We start from the raw sequence: 17,292 nt of genomic DNA, 5'->3' as shown, positions 1-17,292 counted from the left end.
TAGGCACTTCAGGAAGCTCAAAGAAAGAAAAATCAAGTTGATATGACCTTAGCACAGTTTAATCTTATTACTTCTACGGGTATTTGGCTCATGACCCACTCTGCATTACTGAAAATTGTACCGGCTGTCTTGCACATCCAGAACTATTATAGTTGTGGAGTTTCCTTATTTTTCTTTTTGTTGAGTCTTCCCTACTTGATGTCATCAGAAAAACATTATTTATTTTTGCTTTTTGTGAAAGATAAATTATAAAGGCATCAAAACAATCCTACAGATCCTCTTCAAACTTCATTGTGTGCTACCTGTAGCCCATGGCTGCTGTTGCAGGATGGGTAAGCACTTTTCTTTTTCCATCTCCTTTGTTTTCATCAGTTCCAGATATTTGCAATGGGAGTAGGTACATTTCCTTCATTAGATTTGTCATCTTGGAGAAAAAGAGAAGTTTTGTCATTATTTATATTTTATTAAGTTTGCAATAATCCCAGTTTTAGTATAGGCCACTAAATCACTAAACACTAAATCACTGTTTAACAACATTAAATATTCTGGAACTGAGAACATTAGGTCAGGCTTCCAGCTGAGGCCAGTAAAAAATGGTTTTCTGCTCTCCCAGTAGCCTGGTTTTACTTCTTATAGCTTGTTGGCCACAACAGAGGAGCAAACTGATAAGAAACAAGCAGTGCTGTTTGTAGGGTTTTAACTAGGAGTGCCTTCTGACCTGGATGATGAGGATGGAACACATCTTTCAAAACTGCTGGATAGATATTCATGCCTAAACTAGTCACTTCAAACTCACTTTATGGTCACTGAAGAGAAATGGGTCATATTTGAGCACAATTCATATGATCTGTTGTAGATCCCAGCATTAAATGGGATGAATCAGCCCTTATTTCCATATACTGACTACAAGATATCCAAGCTGAGTAACTGAATTTGGGGTAGTTATACTGAAAAATTCTGCTTTTAGTCAAATAAATTCTACCTCTGCAGTCAACCTTCAGCTTTGACCTTATGGCCAAGCAAGAGACAAATCAAGACACAAAGATAAAGGAAGGGAAAGGGAAAATGTTAGCGGCTTCCACTCTTTCACCATGTTGCTGGCCTGCACATTGGTCATTCATGAATGCTCTCAAAAAGCATGGCAAGATCATTTCTGAAATCACAAAATAATAAAACATGGATTTGTGTGCTGCTCAGATGTAAGTTATTGCAATCTTTTTAAAGTAATTATTAGTGTTTGTAAGTGCTTATTTCATTTTGTTTTAATGAAGCATTATCGCTTCTTTTAAATACTAAAACATTGTGTTTACTAACACAGAATTCGAACGCCGTGAATGTAAGTTGCTTCTTTATACACAGCTGGTTATTTTTGGGATTCCATCAATCCCATGGATCATATCATGCAGCTTTTATCAAGCAGCGTGACATGATGAGGTGCCTCACTTGCAGAAGATACAGACTGTGAGCTCTGAGCTGCTTTAAGGAAGCATCTTTACTTCCTTCCCCTGTCCTGGCTGTGCAGCTATCCCAGGTGTCAGGAATTACTCTGATGTGGTCCAGAGTGATTTTTCAAGGAGTTGAGGATTTTGTGTGTTTGAAGCCTTTCATTGCTTTGTGAAGAACAAAATAAGATTTCATGCAAACTGTTGTGAAAAGGGATTAAAATTAGTTGTGCCTATTGACAATATGAATGACAGTAATGTTCATTTAAATGTCTTAAGTTCATATTATGTAATATTCTTTAACATGCTCAGTGCTATTTCTGTGCATCAGTCAAGTGCTGAATGCACGTTGTATTCATCTGATGTATGACATGAACACTTCTTGTAACAGCCATTAGATCATTCAGTATTTGTTTTAAGATGAACTTGAAAGGAAAAGGATGCTGCGTGAAAGATCCTTCCCATATCCCCAGAGGAACACATGAAAAGGGAAAAATATGTATATACATACATACATACTGATAGCTGAGACATATCTGAGATATTTAATTCATGGTTCTTTTTTTTTTTCTTTTTCCCCAAAGGTCATTATCATCTTCAGTTCAGATTCACTTTGAATACAAATTGCCTCGTGTGTGTCCATGGGAACAGCTATACAGCAGGACTGATTGCAGCAGCTCTTTGGGTTAGGTGTGCTCCTCTTTTCTCCAGAGCTGACCTCTCTCTTCTGCATTTTAGCTAGATTCTGCCTGCTGGCCAAGCAAGTCTAGGGGGTGCTATTTTGTCACCAGTTCTTATCTCACAGTAAAAAGATGCACTAGAAGTATGTAAACTTTTATATTCCCATACCCCAGAACTGTAAGGAGTGGTTTCTGTTTGAAGAGCCTGTATGTATTTGGTGAAGAAAACTTGTTTATTTTTTCCCTTTTATGCCATTTTCAAACTCTTTTTGTTTTTGTTGGGTGTGGACTAAGCAACATGGAGTGCTTAGTGACTCTATCAGCTTAATATTCTGATCTGCAGACAAAACCTCACAGGAACAAATACGGGTTGTAGCAGTTGCTTTTCCATAACAGCATACAGCCTGCCGTCCACATAAACTAATATCTTAGTGTAAATATTTTGATGCAATTGTATGCTATTGAGAATTATTAGACACTATTGCAAACACGTGTATATGTGAGAAATTATGTTTGCATCTCGTAACTATTTATGGAGTCAGCTTTAGTTTATTTTAACATTTGCAAGGGGTTTAGTTTGGATCCAGTGTACCAAGAATAGCTCTGAACTACTGCAAGGATGATTCTGTTTTGTCTGGCAACTGGACTTACTGAAAGTGGACCATAAGTAAAGAAATCTCTGGCCTGACCTATGCAGGAGATCAGACTGATTATCACAGTCCACCATGGCTTTAAAAACCTTTAAGCTCCTTGCTTGGCAGTGTTGCTTGCAATTAGGATCTGGAATGTGTCTGTTCCTGGAGCTGCCAGAGCTGCACAATAGATCAGCCAGCAAGGTGGAAGAACATTGTTCAGTAGGACACAGTACCTGATGTAGGTGTTGGTAAACTCAAATGAGCTTTGTTCGGAAAGCTGTTTAACTATGTGACAACTGCATATCTTTGCTTTTCTGTTGGGCTTTGTTTTTTAATTAACCAATCCCTGCAGCCTGCCCTATGTTGATGGTGCCTGCGTGTCTCTGTGGTGAGACCTCAGTATCAATTGAATGTAATGCTGCCTCTCCTATATTTTCCAAAGCAGCACCCAAATGAAGTTCCTACTCCAACCTTAGAGATCTGAGGAAAATGTGGTAAGAAGGAAGAAGACAAGAGAAATTTTCACCTTTTCTGTCAGTAGCATGATCTTAGATTGCATTAAATCACACATGAAAACACACCCTGAGTCAAATCTGTGGTAATATTGGAAGAAGTATTCTCATACTCTTGGGAAAGTTTTAGCTTTGTCATGAATTCTGCCAGCACTGATGTGCTGCTCTCAATTCACTGAATTAATCAGGAGCTAGTGATGACCTCCCTCGATTTGTGGAAGGGTTCAGGCCATGTCCCTGTGCTGACGACCTGTATGAGACAGCAGATACCATGTATCCGAGTATACTGAGTGCCACTGCTCCATGGGAGCTCCCCCACGAACATGGCCCAGGGCTCTGTGCCCCTGCACCCCCATGCAAGGCTTAAGGGCGGATGGATCACTGTGGGCTTTTTAGGATCGACATCCTCTTTTAAACTTAGACTGGTATAAAATCTAACATTCTCCAGATCTACACATTGTATTCACATGCTTTCATAAATGTTTTGTGTTAGTGGATAGTTTTCAGTTATATGCCATTTATCTTGAGTTTCATTTCAGAGCTGAGAAAGAAATCCAGGGATGAAAAGGAAGGAACCGATATTCTCTTCCAATCCACCAAAAAAAAAAAACATGGGAGAGGATGAATTCTTATTTTAATAACATGCTGTTTTTATTTTCAAAGCCTTTAATGACACAGTGGACAAAGAATCATTAGGAGTTTGATCCTTAACCAGAACAAGCACTTAATAATCCACAAAGCATCTGTTAGAAATTTCAGGAGCTGAATACCTGTGAAAATCGAGCCTGCAGTGACTCAGTATCATTAATCATTTTAAGTGTAGTTAAAGTAGCTATAATTACCACTGCCTTTGCCAGGAAATCTTCCTGTTTTAAGTGTTACATCTTTTTGTGCTTTCTTCCTTGGGTACTAAGACACTGATAATGGTTTTGGGGTTTTGTTTTATTGTTTGTTTGTTTGTTTGTCTTTTAGCTATTAAATAGCAGATATTAAGTTTTGGATTGTTCATTTATTTATGGAATTGCAGTTTCCATTCAGATCTAGCAAGAGAGAAATTCTGAGTGACGTTACCTTTTAAAATAGATAGAACGTCATTTGCTTTTTTCTGCCAGAGCTGTGTTGTAACCTGTAGCTCACTGAGAACCGAGACCTTGTTTTCTAGGTTAGTAAGAAGGAACAGTCTGTGAAGGACAAAAAAGATCCAGTTATAAAGGCTGCGTGTGTATCTGATCTCACCTCTGTGAAGATACCACAGCGAGTCAAAGGATGCTGCAGTTCTGTAAATCCATTGCCCAGATTCAGATGGAAGAGTTGTGGTTGCAAAACCTTCACCACAGCAAGAGATAATTCCTTGGACAAGTGCTAATCTGCTAGAGCTTCTTGTGCTGAGGGGAATAAAAACTCAGCCAAGATCCCCACAGGTTATTTTGAAAGGTGAAACAAAGCATGCTTATAGCAAAGACAGTTTTCTTCCTAGTACATTACAAACATACAGAAAAGATTTTGCAAGTCAGAACAAATGCTCTTATGTAAGGCTGGAGAGGTGTTGTTTTAACCAGAAGTTTAGCTCTCTCTAGCCTGCATCAGAGGCTGTGGTTGTGCAAGCACTATATAACAACCCTCGTGCATTCTGCCTCACTGCTGCTTGTGCAGGAGCTTTGCATACACAAGGAATTTCAAAACTTTCCCTTCAACAACTGTTTGGAAATGAGGAGCTTTCTTGGCATTGTTTCTAGTAGTAATAATAATTGTGAATAGTGACAGGAGAGAGTGATGACAGAAGCTGTATCCTCAGGGTCATCTGCTCATAATGAGCAGGAGCTGGAGAGGATAACAGCCACAAGGCACAGAAAATCCCCTGGGTAACTGTTTGGCCCAGTTTCTCCTGACAGTGCCTTGCTGTTGTTGTTTATAAAGTGACTGTAAAAGAAGCAGCCTTGGAGTTAGGAAGGTTTTTGCTGGTATCTGGCTGTGTTTCCTTTGGATACACAGAAGTATTCTCTAAAGGGTGTGGTGATGGACACCTAACTACCAAAGGTATCAGGTGAGCCAAGAAGCTTATGTTCCCATGTTCACCATATTTATATACCACAGTTAGGGGAAGAAAAGTAGTTACTTGCTTAACCATTCGGCATGACTTTCTTGGGTAATCCTGATTTTTTTAAGCGTTATTTCACCCTACCATGAAACAAAAAAATAGAAATTGAAAAAGTGGAAGACATTACCTAGCTGAGTAATCAGATCCCTTATGTGACTAGAGGCAGTGCTCACCTGAGCCACCTGAACCTAAACCTGAAGTCTTTATTGGCATTTCTGAGTAGAATGAGCCAAGGCTTTGCCAGGCTGATTCCTCCCCAGAAGATGTTCTGCGTGGTTTGTGACTGTGGGAATACATGTGGGAGAAATGGGGAATGGCCGTGCAATGGTGCGTACGGTTTGTTACAGCTGGATCATTTGGGAGAGCAGTAGAACTGCTGATAGCTACCTAAGGCCAGCTCATCCTGGGCTGAGATCAGTTTCCCTCTCTCAGCTGCCAATTCCTTTGCCAGTGCTGTGAGACAGAGCATTTCTGGGGTTAATTCAAAGTGAATGTTTTATGCATAAAACCCTTACCAGGGAAGTGTGGAGGGGTTTGTGCTGCAGGGAACACTTGTGCTGCCCCAGGCCCTGCCCTCTGACAGGCTGACACCTGATAGCAGAGGGAAAGAGGCAGCAAACGCAGCACGCTCTGATCCCTGTCTGTGATCTGTGTGATCTGTAAGAGATGGAAACAGGCTGAAGCTCTTCCAAAATGTTTATTCTCATTTCACAGGTAAGAAATCAGTTTCTAAGGTTGGTGTTGCTTGCAGAGCCAGGGAATGTAAGGAGGAGGGTATCCTTATACACAGTAAGGAAAGCATAGAGGTGTGAGTGTCCAATTAGGTCAGTCAGAAAGGAAGAGGTGTTAATAATTAACGACAAAACTAGAGAACGGAAAGGAAAGTTTAAAAAAAGAACAGGTAAGCAAGTTGCTTATCGCAGCAGCATCTCCATGTTGAGTCAGAGAGAGCTTCAGAAACCACCGTGGTGGAAGTAAGAGAAAGAAGTATCTGTAAATGAATTTGTGGTTCGGGAATATGTTTGTGTTAAAAGTCACATTGCAGGTAGTGCCTAAATTATCTCAATAGTAGAACTGGCTGAACAGCAGACTGGTCTTTGAGAGCAAATGGGAGCTGCCACACTGAAAATTCCTGCTTCTAATTAGGTAATCAATGGAAACACCATCCCTGCTATACCTGCATTTAGAGCTTGCAGAAAAAGAGTCTTAAACATTTCCTTCTGCAAAGAGGAAAAAAACAAGGAAACAGAAGGGTGATGTGGTTTTCTTTGGACCAGGGCCTCCTTGGTTGTGGGATGCTTCCGGATCCCAGCTGCTGCCTCTGTGGGGAGTAAGGGGACAGGCTGGGGTGTCCAGGACCAGGGCCCTGGGATGGGAGAAGGCATCTGGGCCTAAACCTGAGGGAATGTGGGTAGCACTGGGACAGGGAAAAAAGAGGGGAAGCTGAGAAGTCTTATGATCTCAGCAATAATGGCATGCAGTCATTGTTATCCATCCCTGGAGACTCCACAGCAATAACAGTATCTGGTGATCAATGAGTTCCAACCCTTCCCCTTCCTGGCTGTACTTATCTGCCCTCTCACAGGGCTTGCTGTGCTGATGGTGTGAGAGATGTATCCATATCCTAGAAGATATGTGGGGGAAGTCCTGAGTGTGACCCTCGGTGTGAGTATTCTGGAGCTGGGTCTACACACTGTATTCAAATTCCATATCAAGAGGAAAAGAGTGACAGCTGCCACTCTGGGTGACCCAGTGCAAATCTTTTAGGCAGAAATTACCCAATGGAAATTATGCTTTGAGTGGCTTGGGGATGGTTCCATCACTCACCTCTGAAAACAGGCACACCAAATTAGAGGTCAGTGGTTTGGAAATGTCCTGTTTTTGAGAAATTCAGCAAAGATATGTCAGGCTGGGACATTTGGGGAATATGTTGTGTAATTTTATGTAAAATACAGATACAGATATGCAGTAGTGCTGGGAAGGGCATTTGTTTAGAGATTCTCATGACAGCAACTAGCTTGTTAAGGAATCGTGCCTGAATGTGAACTGGAAGGTGAAGAATAGGAAGAGAGTGCTGCTCAGACTGTGCTTCTCACCCACTGATCCATCCCCTGCGGAGAGATGCAGGCTGCATTCTGACCCTCGCAGCAGGATTTCTTGCATCTGTGCCACATGAGGCCGTAATGGTGCAGATTTCAAACTGACTGACAGAACAGGGTTCTGTTGGGGTGTGTAAGGGTGGCTGGGTGTATGAGTGAGCTGCACACAATCACAGAATGTCTTGGGTTCGAGGGGACCTTAAAGCCCATTTAGTTCCAACTGCCTGCCATGGTCAGACTTGCCGCCCACCAGATCAGGCTGCGGTTATCTGTGATTTTATGCAAACTGCCTGAGAACCTTTTCCCAGAAATACAGGCATGCTTTTATCTTCAGTTTCGACGCAGTTTGCAATGTAAATCTGTATTCCCCATGCGCTGTTATTTACCGATCTGCTGCTGCTTGTTTTGCTTTCCATCACTAGGTGGCAATATCTTAACAGTCAGTTGCAAAGGCAAAACAAAATGGTGCGGCAAAGAACTATTGGTACAGAAAAGTGAGGAGGATTTCAGTCGGTTCACTTATAGCTTGTTGTGTTAAATCAGGTTTGCTAGTGAGGTGTTATTTTCTGCTGTGCTTTCTAGTCAGTCTCTGCTTTTTACATCAACCCTCAGGTATTTATTTTACATTAAATTTTGACATTGTGGACCTTTAGAGTTCAATTGATGTGGGTAATGATTTTCAAGTTCATTTTAACAGAGGACATTAGCAAAGTATGTGTACAAACTGCTTTCTTAATGTTCAGTGTGAATGTATTGTGTTATATGAGTTATAGTGAGGAAAACAGAAAAGAAAGTCTTCTAAATATTTTAAAGTAGGAATAAAGTTCACAAATTCAGTGAAAGCCAAGATGAAGAAAAAAACTTACCTCAATACATCTGCATACTGTGGCCATTTTCTTAGTACTTGCTGGCACATGGGCTTATCACTTCACAAATACTACAAAGACATGTTGTTGTCTTTGTGCTGTTTTTTTTTTTTCCCCTCTTCCTGAAATCAGTGGAAGCAAATCAGGTACTTAAACACACGTTTCTATCAGAGAGCCTCTAATTGCAGTTTCAGAAGGCCGTGGACCTAATGTAGGTCTTGTGTCCTAGCCACCACTCTCAGTGAGTAGTGCACATGCTTTAAGGTAGCTAAAATGGCACTGGATACTATAATTAGATACCTGAATGTTATCTCACCAAGGCCAGTGTCCATCTGAATGCCACCACACTCCTATCTGAAGAGGTTCCAAGCCTCTTTAACCCTTGTTAAAGAAGGGAATGTGAAATCATGACTGCAGTGCAGCATATCCCAGGATCTGATAACATAATAGATCCTTTCTGGACTGTTCTGCTTTGTATGTTCTGCTGGGCAGTCACATTTGGCTGGGAACCATTCTCTGTAAGCTTGAGATATTTTGCCTGAAAGAACTTGACCATATCAAAGCTGCAGAGACACTGATGTGCAGCCACCCTTCCTAATTGCTCTGGGAAAAGCCTCCAACCAACCCAACTATTATACAAGCTCCATCTATGTAAACCCAATTTGTTATTGTGGAAATCAGAGACATGGATGTAAATCAGCAAGCAAAAAGGTGTCTATTGCTTGGTCAGGACTGAAGTGCTCCATATCTTGCAGTATCACAGTGTAAGAGAGGCTTTGATGGAACTGTGGACTGAATCATAGGGTCATAGAATCGCGCAGGTTGGAAAAGACCTTCAAGATTATCGAGTCCAACCACAGCCCAACCACGCTACTCTACTAACAGTCCTCCACTAAATCATGTCCCTGAGCACCACATCCAAACGGTTTTTAAACACATCCAGGGATGGTGACTCAACCACCTCCCTGTGCAGCCTATTCCAGTGTTTAACAACCCTTTCTGTAAAGAAGTGTTTCCTGATACCCAACCTAAACTTACCCTGGTGCAACTTGAGGCCATTTCCCCTCATCCTGTCACCTATCACCAGTGAGAAGAGACCAGCTCCGCTCGCTCTGTGTTGTTTACAGGTCTTTGTGCTCTTATACATACAGTCACTGTGTTTTATTGATGGAATTTGAACCAGTGTCCTTAGAGATGAAATACGTAATCACCTGCTATATAACTCCAGACTCATTCTGTTAGCAGCAAATAAGGAACACAGTGTTCTACTTAGTGGTTTGTGCTACTAGAAGAAAATCAGTCTGTGAGTTCTAGGAAAGAGCATAGGTATAAAATCTAAGCCCAGTTTATACATTGTTACTGTTGCTGTCACTCCTTTGAGGCTTTAGCTCCTCTTTGCATTTAGCCTCAGATTGTTCAGATTGCCAAAACCCATCAAGTCTTTTCATAGGGAACCAAAAGGAGTTCTGAACAATTGTGCAAGTGCTGTGCTATAATCATTATTTTCATATGCTTTTTTAGGGACTCTTGCAAGCATTACTCAGAACAAAGAGGACTTGAACTGCCTGTGTTACTGTTATAAATAGTAGCCACTAAGAAATGTGAACAAAATGGGTACCTATGCCACCAAATATTGAGAATCTAAATAAAGTGCGTACATTACCAAAGTAGCTACCCAAAGTATCATCTGCAGATGGTGAAGAGGAACAGGCTGTTTTGGAAAGTAATTGCACTCTGTACCAGAACTCTTGGGAATTCTTGAATCATGCCGAAGGAACTCACCTCCCAGCAGGGGCATCTACATTGGATGCCTGAAGAGAGAGGTTGTGAGCACCTCCAGCTCAATGTATTTCTGTTGGTATTTGTCACTGTTTGAGTGAAGGTCGTGGAAGTCTATCATTTCTCAGATGTTTTGCAACAAAGATCACTGTTCATGCAGTGCTCTGGTCACACAAACACACCTGACTGTGGTGGAAAATGACTTCTCCCAACTTGTTTTCTCCAAAACTGAAGCATGGAAAGTGCACTCGCTTTGCTCAGCCACAAAAAGAGGCAATCCAGGTACCTGCAGCTCCTGGATATGTGCTACCTCTGGTCTTGGAATGCAGGAGAGCAGAAGGCAACAGCATGTCACAAGTGCAGAGTTTGAGTTACCTGCAAATGTTTAGAATTGAAACATGGTTTCTGGTGTCATGGTAACCAGCAGATGCCTCATCATGGCAGATCTATAAAGACTTACATTTTGGATCTTTGATTTGCTTTTTAGGTGCAAAAACTGTTACACTGTCATTAACTTATCATAAACTCCCATGTAGCAATATCATAAATCAGCTCCATGTATTTGTAAATACCTAACGCTGTGATATCCATCATCAGAGAGCTTATTATGCTGAAAGACTTTGAGTGCTTATGCCAGTCTATCTTTCAGATATGAAATGCATAATTAAACTCTGAATTATCATAAAGCCAACAAGAATTAGAGCAGAAGCTGTATAACTTCAAAACTTCTTAGTCTTGTCAGTCTTCCTGGAACGAGTTCTGAGCTGCTGCTTCTGCCATCTCTGTGTTCTACCTGGTTTGATGTGTATCCAAAATGGTTTCCAGCCATGGTTTTATCTGGGGGGCACTCAGGGGGCAGTTTCTCCTCCTGTAACTCATCAGACTGATGAGTTGTAAGCATTGCTCGGTGAACCAAAAGCAGTTATTTAGTCTGGACCTCTGGTTACAACCATTGTGAGATCAGGAGGCTTTATGTGAAAAGATGTGCGTTGTATGAACTCTTACAGACAAGGACAGAGAAATGCACAGTCTAAGAATGGTGGCAGTTTTCTTAAATATACTTCTTGAAATCCACAGACTAGGTAATTGTTTCAGTACAACAGTGTGTTGTGAGTGGAAATGCACGGAAAGACGAAGTGTTACCCAGAAAGAATCCTGTACAGGGAAAGCAGTGAGATTCTGTGCTGTATGTTAATGCTGTGATAGGATGTTAAAAGGAGATATTTATACGTAAAGTGGAATTTGTCTTTAATTCGATTCCAAGTAAGGTGGTGAAAAGGTGCTAGGGAGGAGTGCTGCCACTCCAAAATAGAAGGCTGAACGTAGTTGTCCTGTTTAATGTTAATGGATCAAATGCAGATTGGTGTTGGGTGATGCCCTGACATCCCAGACGCAAATTCTACTTACAGCAGTCAAACCCAGTTATCCTTGGATGGGACAGCCCAGGTACTTCTACCCCAAACAGCTGTAAATCCAAAAAGAGATTGTACTGGTTAGACTCACTAACTGGTGAAGACCAAGAAGGATGAAAGACAGGATTATAATTAAATCATGTACTTACAAGATGATTCGGGACAGGCCTGCAGTTTGAAAAGGCAAACTATGAAAAAATAAAAGGAGCTGTTGAATGACACTGCAGGAATCAGACAGAAATAAGATACAATCGGTAACAAAGTGAATACCTTGCCTTTAGGTTCAACAAGAGCCAGGCCTTAACTAGGGAAACAAAAGTAGGAGGCTTAACACTTGCATCACTACAAGGGTTCTTATCTAAATCCTCGAACACGGGTATTGGTACAGAATTTGCAAGACTGGATGATGGCTTCCAAACTGACTGGTGCTGTCTGCTGAAAACTGAATCAGTGGGATGGTGGGAAGTCATCAGCCCTTGGGACCGACTGCATTTGCCATTAAGTTTAATGTTCATGGTGAAATGGATGTGGTGCTCAGGGATATGATTTAGCAGAGGGTTGTTAGAGTTAGGGTACTATAGTTAGATTGCGGTTGGACTTGATAATCTTCAGGGTCTTTTCCAACCTGGGTAATTCTATGATTCTATGAAAGCTTGGAGTGTGCTGGTTAAAATGTGGTGGCATACAGTGAGGCATTGCCAGGACAGGGGGAACAGACAGGGCTCTTAGAAAAAGAAACTGTGGGCCCAGAGTGAGAGAAAGGAGGTAGTGTTTAGGATGTGGGGAAAGCCGATCAGATCTCTTTGGTAGCTGTTGAGGTCCCTCCTGTGTACTCCAAACATTTCTGATTACACATCTTCAAGAAAGGGTGTCAACTGGCTTCAAATGAACTCAGCTTAGGAACTGAAAGAAGGTTTAGAGAGTTTCCACAACAGCCTTCCTCCTCTGAGGGCACAGAACCTTATCTCCATCTGCGGTGTGTTTACAAAAGGCATCGAGCGTGTTTTCAGTGCGAACCGCAGGAGTTTGGACTCGGTGACCCTTGTGTGCCTCAGCTCTCAACCCAAAGATTAAATATTCTGCATACTGAAACTAAAAATCATCTGCAAATATAATCGCTGGCAAAGCTTTTGTGAAGAATCAGCAGCAAACAGAGTACAGTTTGGCTCAGTGACTGTAATTATGAGATGCTGCAGGAAATGTATACCGCGAAGTGAGAGAAGTGCTGTTATTCCCAGAAAACAGTATCTGGAGGGATGGTACCAAGATTAGAAGGAACAAAACTCATTTGGGAAAGCGCCGCTTCTTGTTTGTCTTTATTAAGATGTGCATAGCGATGTGCTGTGAGTATTCAAAATAAAGCCTTAACAGTGAGGAAAGCATAGCTGGCAATTAAATACTTTGTAGACGATGCACAGCGGTTAACAAGCAGTGAATAGCACTCCTTCCTCATTTTCTTCAGTGAATTCACTTTGCTCTCCTTCCTTTAAAAGAAAACGACATTGTTCAGGAGAGTGGTGAGGTGCTGGCACAGGCTGCCCAGTAAGACTGTGGATGCTCCGTCCCTAGAGGTGTTCAAGGCCAGGTTGGATGGGGCCCTGGGCAGCCTGGTCTAGTATTGAATGGGGAGGTTGGTGGCCCTGCCTGTAGCAGTGGGGTTGGAGATTCACGATCCTTGAGGTCCCTTCCAACCCGGGCCGTTCTGTGATTCTGTGAACGTTCTGTGTCTCTTTCGGAGGCGAACGGCAGGCAGGGAGCTGTCAGTCTTGTTTGTCACCGGGAATTCAGCTCGCTGTCTCCCGTCTTTTGTTTAAGGTTGAAAAAAGAGTCACGAAAAAAATGACAGCGCGTTTCTCTGTCGCTGGGAGAGAAAAACAGAACCAGCCTAAGCGGTCTCTGTGCTCTGTAAGTGTTTCTCTTGTGCAACTGGGCTGGCGGCGAGCCCCGTTTTTGAGACGTCACTGCCATGAGATGGATGGGCGCAGCGCTGCTTTACCGCAGCGTGATGCGGTGCTGTACGGCGCGGCGCGCCGCTCGGGCGGGCGGGCGGAAGGGGAGCAGCTGAGCAGATCGCGCAGAGGAGGTTCGTTAGGGCTTCTTGTTTGCCTACCGAGCAGCAGTCCGCGTGCGGTTCCTGCGGCTGCACGGCAGTCGTGTGCCGAGGGGCTCCGAGCCGACCCCGCGCTTGCCGGCGGAGACGCGGACGCGCCGATGGGAGAGAGCTTCAGGCCGGCCGAGCGCACCTTCCCAGGAGGCTCTCGCTGTGCTTATGGAACGAGCGCTGCGCTGCTGCCGTGAGCGGCCGGAGCGGAGCTGCCCGCTGGAACAGCGCGATACGTGAAAATCCACATTCAGGGCGTGGGGGATTAAAACCCTCCGCAGATCAATTAAGTACGAGCCCCGAAGGAAGAGCAAAGGACGGAACCTCGTGGTGTGTTTTTGTTGTTGTTGTTGAGCTGCTTTTTTTTTTTTTTTAATGAGCTTACCTACCATGAACGGAAGAAGTGGATCTGCGGAGACTTCATTTCCTCCTGTGACCCCTCGTTTACATCACTGACTGGTGACAGTCACAGCTACATACACAGTACCTGCCACTTCAGCTGCTCAGAATTAGAGGAGCCTCTTTGTATGCAGCAGACATGGCTAGCCAGCAGGATTCAGGCTTCTTTGAAATCAGTATCAAATATTTACTGAAATCCTGGAGCAATAGTGAGTAGCGGAAGAGTAATCTTTTCGTATTACGCATTGCTTGCTAAATAGCTAGGATAACCTGAAGGTTGAAATCTTTGCATTACTGTATGTTTGTTTTGTGTAAACCATCTAATCTTGCTTTTGCCGGCTCTGAAAGTCAGAGTGTCAGATTTCAGTAGGTTTCATTAACTGCAAAGACCGTAATGAGATTATGCTCAATTTTGCTCGATTGAATTCTGAAGTTAGGCTGCTGTCTGGCTGTCTCTGACAGTGCATTGCAGGAGTGCATTCCACACAGCATTTCCTGCCTACGTGTTTATTTGATTTGTTCGGCCTTTATCTAAATATATTTGGGAAATGCTGCTTAATCACGAGGGTGTGGCGTTGCTCAGAAGTTGGGATTTATTAATTGTGCACCCAGGACAAAAATATGATGGTTACGCTTCAGGTCTGAAAGTCGTTAGATGAATGTGATGCAAAGCAAAACATCAGCTACTTACAGCTGCGCTTCTCACCCTCTGTGCTTAATTTCAGAATCTTATGCAATATTTCCATCCAGAAAGGATCCATCTGTTTACCTCATCCAATCTGGGTTCTGCAGGATGTAAACAAATGCCATTTTGGTCTTCCTTGGTCTTTTCAGTATTGCTGTTCCTGATGTCTGTTGCTGTCTAAATCAATCACTCTTCTAATTTGAGAAATGTAGTAAGATTTCTGAATAGCATTTAGTGCATGCAAATATATTCCGATTATGTAAGGCCAAGGGTAACTATAACAAATCCACTGTTGAAAATACATGAGCAGCATATTCCTTTTCCATCTGAGCTTGCATTAACAGTACTAGATCTCTATAATTAACTGTTTTACAAAGGTAGTAGAAGATGTCTCTGGAAAAATCCAACCTGGTTACATATGCAGTAAGGTTCTGATCGTTATTTATAATATAATAACTTCTGCATTATAGGCTATTACATTAAAATGCTGTGGTATGAACAGGATGGTAAGACCTGCTTCATGCAAGGCATGTATCCGGATACTGGCAAAGAAATAGAAATAACCAGTGGATAAGTGACATGCTGGGCTTGTCTTCATTAAGTGATATCCATAGGAACTCTATTTTTCCAGGTCATTTGTAACCTCAGTAACACTGTAGTGCTTGTTTGAATCTGTTTTTCTGCCTCAAGTAGGAAGCCACTAGGGAATAATGCTATTACCTAAGCAGCATTGCTTATCTGCCCTATTTTGTGCAGATTCATTCAAGTCAGCATCACAAGGGCTGGAAGGGAATTTTGTGACTTAGTCGCCTCTTTGGTCTAATGTTAATCAACAAACAAAAACATCAGCGTGTGTTGTGACAGCACATTGTAACAGGCTAGTCCCAGCTCATGACAGAAGAAAAACAAATCACTGGCATGATGCAGAAATCAAATCAGTTCTGATCGGTTCTGCCGCTATTTTTGTAATCTACTGCTGTAACTTTGAGTAAAACCAGCACATAATAGACAAATTACTCCATTATGAAGGGCAGGATAACATTGTAATCTTTCTTTTTTTCTCCTCTGTGTTGATGTTGAAAGTATTCCAAAATATCAAAGATGTTTCTAGTCTGAAATGAGAACTCCTGAAGTGAAATAGGTTTAGAAAAATGGAGGAGCTGTATGAATAATTGGTGTTTCTGACATACTTGTAGCTGAGAAACACGCTTTCTACTGTATTTGAATAAACAGTAAGAGAAAATAGAATAAATTAATCCAGATTGACTTGTTGCCAATTCTTTTTGTTTCTTTCCTTTTAGACTGGAAGGCTGTGTTCATAAATCTGTACATATCCTTTCTAGCTGAAAAACAAACAGTTTGATAAGAAGCCGTCAGGGAGTTCAAAAGACCTAAGGCTTTCTTCAGCTCTGTTATGTGCTGGGTGGAGCAGAGGAAAACACTTCCCTTGCTTGGAGAACGGCTGCAAAGCCTGCACATGCATGCACAGGGACATGTTATTCAGAGAATAGGTGCTGTGTCTGCATACCCAGGAGCAGGAGCAAACTATAAATTATGCTGGGATGTTTACCTAATCGGAAGAGGTCTAACGTACTGTTCAAAAGGAAAAAAAAAGGCACAGGTGGTTAAGTATATATCTTGCTCAAATGGTAACAGTAGTAAAGGTCCTATCCGTACATGCTTTTGTGAATTGGCACCTTAAAACAGTAGCCGTAAATAGTATTTATCCTTCCTGTGCTTTATAATCTAGCTGAAACCAGTCATTTCCATTTCTTTGTGTTTTAACCTAACATGGAGCAGTGACATAGATTGCCAGCTGCACCTGTTGCTCGTTCCATACCGTAAAGCACGTATACATGGTTGGCAGTTGCTCTGATTTTCCTGTCTAAGGTCTTCTGAAAAGTAACATTCTTGTAATTCGGGGCAGGATTTCCAGTTAGTGCCATACAGCTTATGCAGAGATGTTCATCTGGGATGATTCTTTGTTTATCATGCTGTTCAGCAAGCAGCTAAGGCATCAGTTAACTGATGTGCATTGGAGTCAGGTCATTTGAGGTAACTGTTAACTCTTCTCATCAGGATGGTACAGTCCGTAGTGTGCTCTCATTGAGCATGCCCTGCTTTCCCTAGGCAGCAAAAAAGCAGAGTCATAGTTGGGCCTTTGAATCACCCCACCAGACGGAGACCTCGCAGTCTCCTTCTGCATCTCTCAGAACAGACTTCTGTTCTGTACGTGTCAATAAGATACAGTGCACGCCATGCAGGTCTGAAAGCTATTCCTGTAATGCACTGGAGATGCAATCAGAGTAAGGATTCTCTGGATAGAAGATGTTCAGCATTTTGTTTTAGGTGGTACCTTTTGTGGTTTGAGATTTTCTTAAAAATGGAAGTGCTTTAAAATAAAACTACAATAAGCTGCAGTAACATTAAAGTGTAGGGAAATCAGTAGTAAATTCTGGTTTGTTCAGTTTGTAGTTATACCTGCAGTTATGTTTACACTTCTTCTTGGAAGAAAGCAAGACTCAAGATCTGGATGGCTCTCTTGTGCTCCCACAGGTCAGCTGCAATGGGGGCTGGTAGAAGC

General features: G+C 42.2%; 1 protein-coding gene across 5 annotated transcripts in view; it reads left to right on the top strand.

Moving 5' to 3' along the window:
• Positions 1-17,292, top strand: part of FRY (FRY microtubule binding protein) — a 235,717-nt gene that overhangs the window by 58,882 nt on the left and 159,543 nt on the right. For 3 of the 5 annotated variants that reach the window (XM_072361600.1, XM_072361599.1, XM_072361603.1), the window contains exon 1: positions 13,523-14,232. The exons of the other annotated variants lie outside the window; for them this stretch is intronic. In XM_072361600.1, the coding sequence (XP_072217701.1) occupies positions 14,163-14,232 (70 nt within the window). In that variant the 5' untranslated portion in view covers positions 13,523-14,162. Of the gene's footprint in view, positions 1-13,522; positions 14,233-17,292 lie in introns of those variants that run through there. 5 annotated transcript variants of the gene reach the window in all.

This window comes from Excalfactoria chinensis, chromosome 1 (genome assembly GCF_039878825.1).
Source record: "Excalfactoria chinensis isolate bCotChi1 chromosome 1, bCotChi1.hap2, whole genome shotgun sequence".
Taxonomy (NCBI): domain Eukaryota; kingdom Metazoa; phylum Chordata; class Aves; order Galliformes; family Phasianidae; genus Excalfactoria; species Excalfactoria chinensis.
Note: the sequence above shows the minus strand (reverse complement) of the source record. Positions and strands in the feature narration are given on the sequence as shown.